The sequence below is a fragment of the Gorilla gorilla genome, chromosome 16 (genome assembly GCF_029281585.2).
Source record: "Gorilla gorilla gorilla isolate KB3781 chromosome 16, NHGRI_mGorGor1-v2.1_pri, whole genome shotgun sequence".
NCBI lineage: Eukaryota > Metazoa > Chordata > Mammalia > Primates > Hominidae > Gorilla > Gorilla gorilla.
The window spans coordinates 90,961,493-90,975,738 of NC_073240.2; the positions used below are offsets into that span (position 1 = coordinate 90,961,493).

The 14,246-nt window shown below is 54.4% G+C and overlaps 1 protein-coding gene across 2 annotated transcripts; it reads right to left on the minus strand.

Annotated features, from left to right (window-relative positions):
• Positions 1–11: 11 nt before the first annotated feature.
• Positions 12–4,507, minus strand: MESP1 (mesoderm posterior bHLH transcription factor 1). Of its 2 annotated transcripts, XR_004067398.3 has the most exons (3): positions 3,773–4,491; positions 3,288–3,500; positions 12–547 (listed from the first exon to the last, which is right to left on the minus strand). XR_004067398.3 is itself a non-coding variant. In XM_031002317.3 (2 exons), exons 1-2 carry the CDS (start codon positions 4,487–4,489, stop codon positions 3,417–3,419), a joined length of 801 nt encoding a protein of 266 aa, XP_030858177.2. In that variant the 5' UTR covers positions 4,490–4,507; the 3' UTR covers positions 3,148–3,416. The 2 variants fall into 2 exon arrangements, 1 of the variants encoding a protein (XP_030858177.2); XM_031002317.3 differs by lacking the exon at positions 12–547 and having other exon boundaries at positions 3,148–3,500; positions 3,773–4,507.
• Positions 4,508–14,246: the final 9,739 nt, after the last annotated feature.

Genomic DNA, 14,246 nt, shown 5'->3' on the forward strand with positions numbered 1-14,246 from the left:
CCCCGCCCCCACACACACAGCCCCACCTCCACAGACACACAGCCCCGCCTCCATACACACAGCCCTGCCTCTACACACACAGCCCTGCTGCCACACACACACACACACACACACACACAGCCCCACGGCCACACACACACACACACAGAGCCCCGCTGCCCCCGCCACACACACAGCCCCGCCTCCACACACACACACACACACACACACAGCCCCGCTGCTACACACACGTGCACACACAGAGCCCCGCCGCCACACACACACACACACACAGCGCTGCCGCCACACACACACACGCTCACGCACAGACACACACAGCCCCACCACACACACATGTGCATGCACACACACACACACACACAGCCCCGCCGCCACACACACAGCCCAACTGCCACATACACACACACACACACACACCCCTACCTTGCTGCCAGGGCTCTTGCAAAGACAGGCTTCACCAACCACCAGCCCACAGTTGGCCCGTCCCCAGGGGCTCCACACTAGCCTTATGGAAAGTTCCTCGAGTTCCCTGTGCGTCAGCTTCTGCCTGTAAAACAGAGAGAGTGCAAACCTACCCACCTTGCCAGCGGCCCTGAGCCCAAATTGTAAGCCCCAAGCACACAGCCCAGCCGAGGGTCGCTGCTCTAGAAATGCTGGTTTCCCTGCGCTGGCCTTCTCACCAGGTGGCCCTGTGAAAGCAGCGCCCCAGAAGAGGAGGGCGGCTGGGGACTAGCGGGGACCAGCGGGCAGCTAGTTAGCCTCAGCGGGCGCCCCTGTGCCGGTGCAGTCCTTCTCACTACTCCCTCCACGGCACGTGGGGCCTGGCCCAGACCACTCCACAGTGGGGCACCCTGACTGGGCCTCAGGGGAGGTGAGGCGCCCGCCAGTACCCTCTGTTCTTGAGACAAGCTGGTGTTCAGCCGCAGCGAAGGCAGCACACCTGGTGATTACGCACACAGGTCTGGAGTCACAGCCGGGTCCAGATCCCAACACTGCCACCCACCATCTGCAGCCTTTTTCTTAACCCTCCTGTTCTTAAAGTGGCCCTGCAGCTGGAGTTACCTTGCAGCGGGGCTGAGAACTGAGCTGAGGGAGGCTCCGCTACCACCCGGCACGGGGCGCCTACCTGGACGCTGGCTACTGTTGTCGGCTCTGTGAACAGGCACACAGGGTTTCCTCCCGGTGTGGGATGGGGCTGCCCGGGATGGGGGTTGGGGATACTGGAGCAGTGGGAGATGTCCCCTTCCTATCTCCAGTCCTGAGTCTGGGCAGCTATTAGCAGAACCTTGTTAATGAAAATTCACACCTAGGTGCTAATAAACACTGGGCCACTCCCAGGCTCAGAGGCGGAGGAGAAGCCCTCTGCAGGGAAGGGGGCTAGCCAATGAGCCCCACTTATCTGTGAAAAGACTTGCTAATAACTTTAATTCCCCATTCCAAAACGCAGGGCCTTTGCCATGCAAATAGATCTTCTAAGCTGTGTCGGCTCCAGAAAACTTCCCACTCTACCCCAGTTAGGGTCCTGGGAGGGGAGTGAGAGATGGGACAGAGGAGCAGGAAAGGGGGTGACCCGCGGAGGTGTGAGGTCCCACCCCGCTGCAGGCCTGACTTTTGGAGCCCACTCTGTGGCCAAGTGCCAGCCCGGGTGTGCCCTGCCTGGCCTGGACCCATGAACTGCAGATCAGGGACTCGATCCCACTCTGCATTACTGCCCCTCCTGGCCCGGGCCGGAGTACTGGAAGTGATCTCTGAAGCAGTTGAAAAACAAACCGAGCAGCATCAGCGGATGAACCACGGATAAACCAACTGTCATGTGGCTGAACAATGGAAGATTATTGGGCAATAAAAAGAAACGAAGTTCTGACACAGGAGGCAGCATGATGAGCCTTAAAAACATTGTGCTCAGTGAAAGAAGCCAGACACAAAAGGCCGTATTTGGCGATTCCTTTTATATGAAATGTCCTGAAAAAGCAAACCTATAGAGACAGAGACTAGAAGAGTGAGTGCCAGGGACTGGGAGTAGGCGAATAGTGGGGAGTGATGTTAACAGGTATACGGTTTCTTTTGGGGGGTGAAAATGTTCTAAAATTAGTGGCAATGCTTGCACAACTCTGTGGATGTACTAAAGCCATTCATTTGTTACAAGAGTGAATTTTATGGTATGTGAATTGTATCTTAATAAAGCTCTTATAAAAACAGACACTAAAGCCTGTGTTTCAGACACTTGAAGGAGCGGAGGGGAGAACTGGGTATCTATCCATAGAGGGTAAAGGACGCTTGGCAGAGAGGCTACACATCCCTTCTCCCCACCACACCCTCTAATCATGACTGTTCCCCAGACACCCTGGCTGGATGAGGACACGCTTTCTGGGCTCAAGCCTCCCGTTTCTTGCTCCCTGATGTGAATCCAGCCAATGCAGACAGGCACGCAACTGCCTGTGTGGATTCCGATGCAACCCCATGGGCCCCTCATCTCACCCCAGCTAGGCCTGTAGGAGGTCATGGTTATATAAACTCAGGACCGCCACACCATTATTTATGTCTCTAAGCCACAAGGTGGGGAAACCAGAGAAAAGGCAGATGGGAAAATGCCGGCAGAGGGTGGGGGAGTTCCAAGGCCAGGATGCTCCAGTGCATGGAGAATAAGACCCCAGGATGCAAGAAAATGACCCCTTGGAGCTGTTATCCCTCAGGCCCCAACATGTATGGAGCTGGCAAAATCCTACAAGAGCTGAGCGCTGGGACTCTGGAGGCCTACCTGGGCTTGAGCGCTGATCCTCATCCTTCTGTAAAATGGTTACTTGAGTATAATAGGTACCTGATGTACATACAATAAATACTCAATAATGGAGTGGTATTTCTACACAGATATTTTGGTTTTAACCAGTTCCCCACCAGGTTCAAAGAAAAGATGAGCAGATTCTACTTGCCGCTGCCTTCTCATAAGACGTCCCTCCCCACCCCTTCCAGGCTGACCCATCTGGACTAGATGCTGAGCCAGGGCTGGGGATAAGGCCAAAGGGGTCTGGGCCTGTGGGGGTGGGGGGGGGCTAAAGATTGCAAGAACCCCTCCCACCTCTCCCATGCTCTTTTTTGGAGGGAGAGAGGGAGCTCTGTGTCCACCGGTAGGAAGAAGAAATTGCCAACTGACACCAGTACAGTTTATTCACAAATAAATAAATTCACATTAGGCAGAGCCTCCTGCTTGCCTCAAAGCGTCTAGCCCTATGGGTCCCTCCATGGAGGGAGGGGCTGAGAAGGGCCGCCGTGGTGGGGACGGCTCTCACCCGCAGGAATGCCCCCGTCGGGATCGCCCGTGCCCTCTTCCAGGAAAGGCAGTCTGCCAAGGAACCACTTCGAAGGTGCTGAGGCCAAAAAGCCTCGGTGCTCACAGAGACGGCGTCAGTTGTCCCTTGTCACTTGGGCTCCTCAGGCAGCCACTCCAGAGGCGAGAGGGGCATCCAGGTCTCCAACAGAGCCAGTACGTCGCCCGGAAGGAGCTGTAGGGAGAGAGGGAACAGCGCAGCCCTCAGCACTGGTGGCCTTGTGCGGGTGTCCGCGCTTGTGGGCTCCACTCTCAGGGGGCCCCTAGCGAGGGGAGACCCAGTCCTCTGCGTGGCCTTTCCCTGCCTTCGCTTCTTGGAGCCCTGGGCATACTATGGTGGCCAGGCTGCCGGCGGGGAGCAGCAGGGTGCCTGGTCCTCACCTTGGGGGGCGGTGGGGCTGTGCGCGGGGGCACGGACGAAGGGGGCGCGGGGAAAGGGACACTAACCGGGGACGGTGGGCTTGGCTCCATCGCCTGCCCTTCCGGGCACGCCGCCTCGGCGAACAGCGCAGGCGGGTCGCGCGGCTCGGGTGCAGCTCGGGCTCCGGGGCAGGCAGGCGGGGATCCCCAGGACGCCCCGGCGCGGACGGCGGATACCAGGCCCAGCCCGCGCCCCTGCCCCCCAGCCTGCGTCCGTGTCTGCATCTGCGCGGGGCAGTCGTCAGGGCACAGCGGGCAGCCCCGAGGGGACCCCGCGTCACCGCGCTGCCGGCACCAGCGCTGGAGACTCTCCTCGCTGAGGCCTAGCACGGCCGACAGGTGGCCGATATAGCGGATAGCCAGACGCAGCGTCTCGATCTTGGTCAGGCTCTGGCCCGCGGGCGCCACGGACGGCGGTAGAAAGCGGCGCAGCTCGTGCAGGGCGCGGGCCAGCGTGCGCATGCGCAGTTTCTCCCGCTCGCTGGCGCTCTGCCTCTGCCCGCTGCCCAGGCGGCTGCTGCGCGCGCTGCGCCTACCTACGGAGGGGGCGCGGGGGTCCCGGCGAGCTCCGGGCCGCGCGGGGCTCGGCACGGGGCTGTCGGCTGGGGCGCTGCCCCATGAGTCTGGCGACGAGACGAGGGAGCGGCCGCAGTCCTTGTCGGAGGGCGGCGGCCGCCGAGTTGGGCCCCAGGCCGCGGGGAGCATCCAGGACTCGGAGGGCGGCGGGCACAGGGGCTGGGCCATGGCAGCGGCGGCGCGTCTGGGGGCCGGCGGCCGGCGGCCGCTTTATGCCGAGCCCGAGGTGTGAAGTGGCCCCTTCCAGGCCGCATCAGCACATCAAAGTGGGCTCGGGGCTTGGAGGGGGCGGAGCCTGACCCTTTGAATCCACGGCAGGGGGCCAAGGTGCCAGCCCCTTGACTGCGCCTGTTTCGCCCCACCTGGGCCCTCGCTTGGGCGCCCGACCCAGCCTCTCGGGCTTCCCGCCTGCGCCCAGTGTTGGGTGAAGCCCGGGGCGTTGGGCCAGCCCTGCAGGTTAAAGGAAGCTGGGTCAGAAAAACGAAGTCTAGATCCTAGGTTTGGGGCCTGCCTTCACCTGTTGGGGACCTTATGCAAATTCTTAGTTCTTTTGCACCTTAGCTTCCAATTTGTATAATGAGAGCCTCAGGGCATGCGCCAACTGGACAGTGGAGTGGAGTAAGGACCAGGAGCAGGGACCCTCATTCCCTCTAAAGGTGGAGAAAACAGTAAACCACTTCTCCTTTGAGGCAGGATGGCCCTGGATAGACCCTTCCCTGGTAAGAACATGTGGACAGTGCAAGGAAGCTTGCACCCCGGCAAATCCAATAAGCTGCCGAGTCTGGTCAGGATGCTGGACCTTCTGAGCAGAGGGAGGGGGTTAAGCCTGCTCCAACCCCAGGCCACCTCTAGCCTGGCAAGGTCTGGAGCTTGGCCTGTTGCCACAGCTGTCACCACTGGCCTCTACCTGATGTTCTGCCGCTATTGGACAGGTATAACAGGTTTTCCCAATGAAATGTGAGTGGAAATGACGCAGCAAAGGCATTTGACAAAATCCAACACCCTTCGTGATAAAAATTCTCAGCAAATTAAGAATAGAGAGGAATTTCATCAACCTGATGAAAGGCTCCTACAAAGAACCCACAGGTAGCCTCATACTGAGTAGTGAAAGACTGAAAGCTTCCCCCCACCCCCCGATTGCAGGAACAAAGCGAGGGTGTCTCTCTTACCACTCCTATTCAACATTGTACCAGATGGAGGATCTAGGCTATGCAATTAGGAAACAAAAGACATACAGGTCAGAAAGGAAGAAATAAAACTCTTTTCGCACGTTATGGCAGCTCTGGGCCCTGCTGCGCATGAGCCTGACCAATTTAAAGCGGAATCCTGGCTCCAGGAAACCCATGAGACGACCAAAAGGTCGGAGAAGAAGTAGAAAATGCGGCAGAGGCCATAAAAGAGAAAGACAGAGAGGAAACTGGCTCTGCTGGGCTTTGGGGATGGCCACACTCTATTTTACATCGGAATCCCAAAATACAGATTTAATGAAGGACTCAGCTTCAGACACCAGTATCAACCTTTAAGTATCAATAGACTGTAATATGTTACTGATTTGGGTCGTGTTGATCCTACTCAACCTATTGACTTAACCCAGCTTGTCAATGGAAGAGGTGTGACCATTCAGCCACTTAAAGAGGATTACGGTGTTCAGCTGGTGGAAAAGGCTGCAGACACCTTCCAGGTGAAAGTTAATATTGGGCCGGGCGCGGTGGCTCACACCTGTAATCCCAGCACTTTGGGAGGCCAAGGTGGGTGGATCATGAGGTCAGGAGATTGAGACCACCCTGGCCACCGTGGTGAAACCCCGTCTCTACTAAAAATACAAAAATTAGCCAGGCATGGTGGCACGTGCCTGTAGTCCCAGCTACTTGGGAGGCTGAGGCAGGAGAATCACTTGAACCCGGGAGGTGGAGGTTGCAGTGAGCTGAGATCATGCCACTGCACTCCAGTCTGATGACAGAGTGAGACCCCCTGTCCAAAAAAAAAAAAAGTTAATATTGAAGTACAGTTGGCTTCAGAACTAGCTATTGCTGCAATTGAAAAAAATGGTGGTGGTGTCACTACAGCCTTACAGGATCCAAGAAGTCTGGAAATTCTATCCAAACCTGTTCCATTCTTTTTGGAGACAACCCATTCCAAAAAGAATGCTTCCTTCTAAAGCACTGGTACCATATTCCACCAATGCAAAGAATCGTGGGAACCTGGCAGATCCTGCCAAATTTCCTGAAGCACAACTTGAGCTTGCCAGGAAGGACAGTTCTAATTTACTGGATATCACGAAAGAAGAACTCTTCAAATGTTCAGTACTCAGAAGGATCCAAGGCAGATTTTCTTTGAGTTTGCTCCAGGATGGGTGCTGAATATAGTAGATAAGAAAATCCTAACATCTACAGATGAAAATCTCCTCAAGTACTAGAGCTCATGAATTCCCATCCAAGAAAGCAGAGTTGTTATATTAGAAAAGGGCCAGGCACAGTGGCTCACACCTGTAATCTCAGCACTTTGGGAGGCCGAGGAGGGTGGATCATGAGATCAGGAGTTTGAGACCAGCCTGGCCAACATGGCGAAACCCCGTCTCTACTAAAAATACAAAAATTAGCCGGGCGTGGTGGCAGATGCCGGCAATCCCAGCTACTCGGGAGGCTGAGGCAGGATAATCGCTTGAACCCGGGAGGCGGAAGTTATAGTAAGCCAAGATCGCTCCATTGCACCGCAGCCTGAATGAAATTTCACCTGGCCCCTCAGGAGTTTGAGTTTGCACCCTGGTCTTAACAGGTACTTCATGCATGGCTATCTGCTCTCCAGCCAGACTGTGAAGTACCTGGTGTCTGGGTGTCTGGCATGATATCTGTACCTGTTTTCAAGCGGAATTGTTTCTTTCAGTGCCAGACGTCTGATTTTTTTTTTTTTTTGAGACAGGGTCTGGCTCTGTTGCTCAGGCTGGAGTGCTGTGGCACGATCTTGGCTCACTGCAACCTCCACCTCCTGGTCACATTGAAAGACGAAGAATTTTCTTGAATCACATATAAAATACGGTAATGAGGCTGGGCACCACGGGATCACGCCTGTAATCCCAGCTCTTTGGGAGGGCGAGGCAGGGGGATCGCTTGAGGTCCGGAGTTCGAAACCAGCCTGGCCAACATGATGAAACCCTGTCTCTACTAAAAATACAAACAATTAGCCTGGTGTGGTGGCACATGCCTGTAGTCCCAGCTCTCGGGAGGCTGAGGCAGGAGAATCACTTGAACCTGGGAAGTAAAGGTTGCAGTGAGCTGAGATTGTGCCATTGCACTCCAGCCTGGTGACAGAGCAAGATTCTGTCTAAAAAAAGAAAAAAAAAAAATACAGTAATGATAGCTACTGCACTAACAAAATTGAAAAAAAAATCTCATAATGTTTTAAGGAGTTTACGGAATGTTTAAGAAGTTTATTTGTGTTGGGCCACATTCAAAGCCGTCCTGGGCCGTAGGTTGCACAAGCTTGGTGTACACCAAACCACTCATCGTCCCCTCCCTCCTCCACCCCCTTTCCTCCCTACCCCTCCACTCACCCCTCACCCATCTTCTCTGCTTAACTGGCCTGGTTCTCAGCAATACCAGCTTTCTTCATGGTATGAAATTGCAGGGATTCCCACTTCACCTTCTCCTTCCAAGCCGTCACCAGATGACATCCCTTCTTTCTGTATTTTCTTCAGGTCCACCTCTTTCTTTGCTTTTCTTTCCATTACCCGAATCCAGTCTTTCTCCCAACTTCCTTCACCCAGTCTAATCTTCTGTAGGAAACATTTCTTCCATCTTCCCTTCAATCTACATTCTTTCCTCTGGCCTCCAAGGATCTCTGGAATGTGGATCCTCTCAGCCCTCAGGCTGTCTCTGCTCTGGGACACAGACCCCTTAGCCCATGAGACTTGTCTTCCTCTGTTTTCCACACACACACACACACACCACACACACACACCAAGTCCCATCTCTCTGCCGTTCTCCATGCCACTGCCCCACCCTGTAGTGCCCTCATTCCTACTTAGCAAGCTTTCTAAACATCAAAACCTAGCTCAACATTTTTATTTTTATTTGTTTATTTATTTTGAGATGGAGTCTCGCTCTGTCACCCAGGCTGGAATGCAGTGGCAGCATCTCGACTCACTGCATCCTCCACCTCCTGGGTTCAAGCGATTCTCCTGCCTCAGCCTTTCAAGTAGCTGGGACTACAGGTGTGTGCCAGCACGCCCAGCTAATTTTTGTGTTTTTAGTAAAGACAGAGTTTCTCCATGTGGGCCAGGCTAGTCTCGAACTCCTGACTTCAGGAGAGCCTCCCAAAGTGCTGGGATTACAGGCATGAACCACTGTGCCCAGTCCCAGCCCAATTTTTACCTTTGATGAAGCTTTCTCTGAACTTTAGTATGGTAGTTTTCCAAACTATTTGTCTTCTTGTTCATGCTCTTATGTTTTAAATCCTAATTGTTTCTAGTAGATTGTAAACTCCTTTGGAATAATGTCAGTATGTAATACTTTGTTACTTATCCAAGCAGCACAGGACACTCAGAGTTGATTAGCTGATGTGGAATAGATATGTGTCCCAATTTGTGTTTGATTGTTTTCTTTCTTTTTTTTTGAGAGAGAGTCTTGCCCTATTGCCCAGGCTAGAGCACAGTGGCATGATCTGGGATCACTGCAGCTTCTGCCTCTCAGGCTCAAACGATCCTCCCACCTCGCCTCCTGAATAGCTGGGACCACAGGCGCATGCCACCATGCCTGACTAATCTTGGTATTTTTTTGTAGCTATGGGGTTTCATCATGTTGGCCAGGCTGGCCTTGAACTCCTGACCTCAAGTGATCCGCCCGCCTCAGCTTCCCAAAGTGCCGGGATTCCAGTTTTGCTGGTCTGATGTTTTGCATTCCCCCATAGCTTCCAGCCCAGTGAGCCTGATGGGTGAGCTGGTTTGTAGCGATGATGGCCCCATGGCATGGTACCTTCTCCCTGGGCATGTCTCCCACCCCTCCTTCCTGGGATCTCTTCTGTCTCCTGCTGTTCTTGGTCTCCTCTGACACCTTCTGTTCCTCCTCCTCTGCAGTCTGTCCCAGCAGCCCCAGAATGCCTATGCCCAGGATCGCATCCAGGAGAAGCAGTGCCAGCCAACCCCTAGAGTGGGGAGAAGGGGAGAAGCCCCCTCCCTGTGCATATGCCCTAGGATCCATCTACACCCAAGGACAGCCTGGCCCAGGAGGCACTTCCTCAGCCTGCAGCTGTCAGCAGAGCCCACTCCTGGACTGCAGCAGATGGATGCCTTCCTGGGCTCCAGAGCCAACTCAGGAAACTGGCATGGGGGCCCAGTGACTGGGCCTCTTTGATGCCACTAGGCCCAAGGGAACATGCGGTTGGGAATTGGTAAAGTGTTCTGTGTGCTGGGGTGGGAGTGGGTGCAGAGAAAAGGCCAGAAGGCGGCCGGGCACGGTGGCTCACGCCTGTAATCCCAGCACTTTGGGAGGCCGAGGCAGGTGGATCGCCTGAGGTCAGGAGTTCGAGAGCAGCCTGGCCAAAATGGTGAAACCCCATCTCTACTAAAAATAGAAAAAAATTAGCTGGCCATGGTGGCAGGCACCTGTAATCCCAGCTACTCGAGAGGCTGAGGCAGGAGAATCACTTGAACCCAGGAGGTGGAGGTTGTGGTGAGCTGAGATCGCACCATTGCACTCCAGCCTGAGCAACAAGAGCAAGACTCCGTCTCAAAAAAAAAAAAAAAAAAAAGAAAGAAAGAAGAGAGAAAAGAAAAGGCCAGAAAGCAGAAAGGCTGGACCTCAGGAGGCTCCAGGTGCCCTGTGGTCCAGGGACTGCTAAGCTTCTCAATGCCAAGAAAGCCCTGATTCTCGCATGATTGTGACTTCATTTCGTAGCTTTATTTGAGTAAACTCAGAATGACCACAAACTCATGTTTTATCTTCGTATCTTTATTTGCAAGTAGAGCATTTGCTTTACACATAGTTACAAAGTCAACACGTGCAGAAGGTAGAGCAAATCTCTTTACCATCCTGCTCTGGGGCTCCCAACTGCCTGTGCCAGAAGAAACCGCCATTACTGGGTTGTCAACAATGCTTTGAAATGAATTTGGTTTTGGGTTTTTTTTGTTGTTTATTTTCTTTTTCTTTTTCTTTTTCAGGGTCTTGCTCTGTCACCCAGGCTGGAGTGCAGTAGCGCAATCTTGGCTCACTGCTGCCTCGATCCCCTGGGCTCAGGCAATCCTCCCACTTCATCCTCCTCAGTAGCTGGAACCACAGGCACCGTGCATCACCACACCCAGCTAATTAAAAAATATTATTTTGGACCGGGCGCAGTGGCTCACACCTGTAATCCCAGCACTTTGAGAGGCCAAGGTGGGTGGATCACGAGGTCAGGAGATTGAGAGCATCCTGGATAACACAGTGAAACCCCGTCTCTACTAAAAATACAAAAAAATTAGCCAGGCATGGTGGCGGGCGCCTGTAGTCCCAGCTACTTGGGAGGCTGAGGCAGGAGAATTGCTTGAACCCAGGAGGCGGAGGTTGCAGTGAGCCGAGATGGTGCCACCACACTCCAGCCTGGGTGACAGAGCAAGACTCTGTCTCAAAATATATATATATATATATATATATTTTTTTTTTGGTAGAGTCTGAGTCTCACTTTGTTACCCAGGCTGGTTTCAAACTCCTAGCTTCAAGTGCTCCTCCCACCTCAGCCTTTCAAAGTGCTGGGATTATAGGTATGAGACACCATGCCCAGCCTGTATTTTATTAAGTACAAAATCAACTAGACATATTTGGACAAGAGACCATATGTGTGGGAAGCACACTTTATGTTGAAACCACAGCCCCTAGAAGTTCTCAGATCTGAAACCTAATAGCTAATGTTAAGTGAGCACGTGGGAGCCACCAAGAGATATGGAGCAGGAGAGGGACATCAGGAATGGCCTGTGACAGGAAGATCCCTGGTGTCACCACTGAGGTAGGGTTAGAAAGACACAGGGGTGAGTGTGGAGACAACCCACAAATATGGCAAGAGAGAGGTGGGGCAGATGGGAAGGTTCTATCCCCAGTCCCGTCTCTGGGGTCTTCAGCCCTCAAGGCTGACAAATTGAAGGGAACACATGGAGTCCCTCCCTCCCCTGGGGTCTCTGGGAAGTCGCCCCAGGGGCCCAGCTGGTGCAAGGGCAATGGTCAGTGGGCCTGATGGAACCAAGTTGAGGGATGGGAGGCACCCCAACCTCAAGCCCAGTCCCTGCCGCCTCCCACCAGCCAGCCTCCTCTTCCCTGTCCCCTGCCTGTCACCCCTTTGATCTCCTTATTGTGGCCAGCCTCTCCGGTGGGTTCATGTGGGGGCTGCCTGAGTTAATGAGTTCTCCGGGCGGCAGGGCCCACACGCTCTCCCACTGGGGTGAGGCCTTCACACCTCTGGGGCCTGTGTTTTGACAAGTGCCGGAGCTAGTGGCCTCTGCTCCCCTGGCCCGAGCCTACCCTCTGCCAAACGTGTAAGGCTGGGAAATGAGGCCTTGGGGCAGCCCCACAGGAGCAGAGGTGACAGAGCAAGCTGAGGCCAGCATGGGGGGCAGGCTGGACAGGGCAGCACCCTCTCAGGCTCAGGCCTGGACCTCAGCCTCCCCACTCTACCCAGCCCGCTTCTCACGCCAAACCTGGGTCCTGGGCACTGCCCGGCCCCCCTCCCAGCCCCAAGGCCCTCATTTCCCAGCCAGTCCCTCTGACATATGAGTATTAATCAGAGGTGCTATGTAAATAGTCCCCTTGCAGACCCTAATCCTGACCCTGCCGGAGCCAGAGGCCCCAGGAGAAGGAAGCGGCTCTCCTACTGCCAGCCTACTTAGCATCTCCTGGGAAGCTCCTAATTTGGGTGTCCCCCACAGCCAAGGATCTTCCCGCCACACCTCTGCAGCAACCCTCTCAGGGGAGAGATTGTTAGTAGTGAAGCCTCCGCCTTCAGACAGCCCAGGACACTCCTCTGGAGTCTGGCCAATGTGGGCACGAGGCCCTGCCTTGCCATGCACTACCTGTGCCACTCGGGCACCTCGCTCTCCATCTCTGGCCTCAGTGTCTTGTCTGTTGCTGTGCCACAGGGTAATTCCTGCCTTCTGGGCTCACCATGTGTGGATCAACTCAGGCTGCACGGAGCGTGCGTGCACACTACTGTCCCCCGAGGTCTGGCACTGGGCTGGAGCTTTGCAGGGTCGCTGCTCACACTCACAACACACTTTGATGTGGGTGTAGTGGCCCCCACTTTGTAGATGAGGAAACAGAGGCTCAGAGAGATTGTCCCACCTAACAGGGTGAGCAGGGGCTGAGCTGGCATCCATCTGTCTCTGTCAGAGGCCGAAGCCTCTGTTCTGTCCTCCCTATATCTCCCATGTCTCCTTCGGAGGATGAGTGGCTCCTTCCATCCTGGAGGGAGGTCCTAAGAGTGAAGGGGTTGGGGACCCCTCCAGTCACATTAAGCCTTGCTTCACATCACAGAGACTGAGAAGAAAAAGAGGCCGGGCACAGTAGCTCACGCCTGTAATCCCCACACTTTGTGAGGCTGAGGTGGGTGGATCACCTGAGGCCAGGAGTTCGAGACCAGCCTGGTCAACATGGAGAAACCCCATCTCTACTAAAAATACAAAAAATTAGCCAGGCACGGTGGTGGGTGCCTGTAATCCCAGCTACTCGGGAGGCTGAGGCAGGAGAATTGCTTGAACCTGGGAGGTGGAGGCTGCAGTGAGCCGAGATCACACCCCTGCACTCCAACCTGGGCAACAAGAGTGAAACTGTCTCAAAAAAAAAAAAAACAAACAAAGAAAAGGAAGAAGAAGAATAAAGAAGAAGAAGAAAGAAGGAAGAAGAAGAAAAGAAGAAGAAGAGAGAAGAAAGAAGAAAGAAGAGAGAAGAAGAAAGAAGAAGAAGAGCTTGCAGGCCCCATCTGGACTTCATGGACCAGATCCCTGGAGGATGCAGCCTGAGGATAAAAAATAAAATCTCCCTGAAATTATGCAGCAGTGCCCCCATGGTGAACACCCCACCCCAATCAAAAGGTGGGAAAGGCCCTGGGGAGCACCCAGCCCCTGTGGGTCTCAGATCGTGAGGCCTGGAGGCCATGCTTGGGCTGAAATCCAGAGAAGTCAGAGGGCCCAGCAAGGCAGGCTCACCTTCCCCCACCTGTGCTTCCTTTCCTATCAGCCTCCCGCTGAGGCTCCGCAGCTCCCAGGGCAGCCCCTTCCAAGGACGATCACTCCCTCCCCTCACACCTTCAGCTCTCGGAGCCACTGAGCTGGCAAGCCATATGGAATAGATTATTCTAGACCCACAATAATCTGATTATCTGGCTACAGATCAGCTGGGTGCTCAGCCAGTGGAAGTCGCAGGCAGCCCAGGGGTGACGAGGAGGGAGGGGGTGGGAGAAAGGAGAGAGACTTGGCAGATTCCAGGAAAGGCTCAAGAGGAAGTGCCGCATCTTGGTGGGTCTGGAGCTGGCTGACAATGCAGGGTAAGCAGATAGCACGTCTCTCCTAAGGGACGTAGCATTTATGCTCCTTCACTTTCTCCAGGGAAGTGCCAATGGGTCTCAGCCTTAGAGTGAAAAGTGGGGAAACTGAGGTATAAAGGGAGGAGGCACACTTGTCACACAATGCCACCTGCAAAATGGAGCAGGGGCTCCCGACTGCCTGCTGAGATGTCCTGGGGGACACTGCCTGCCTTGGTGGGAAGGCCCCAGTCGGGACAGAGGGTTCACCCCTGGCTTTCCAGTGTCCACGCACTCCCAACCATAGCCAACAGAGGGCGCTGCCCAGCCGTGTGGGATCTTTGGGTCTGAGCTGGACAGCTCTTCCTCCAATCCTTAAGGACGTTTTTTGGGGCTAGGGCCAGAACCCAGGCTTGGCTCTCTACCTGGGGGTGCGCTGGGAACTGTG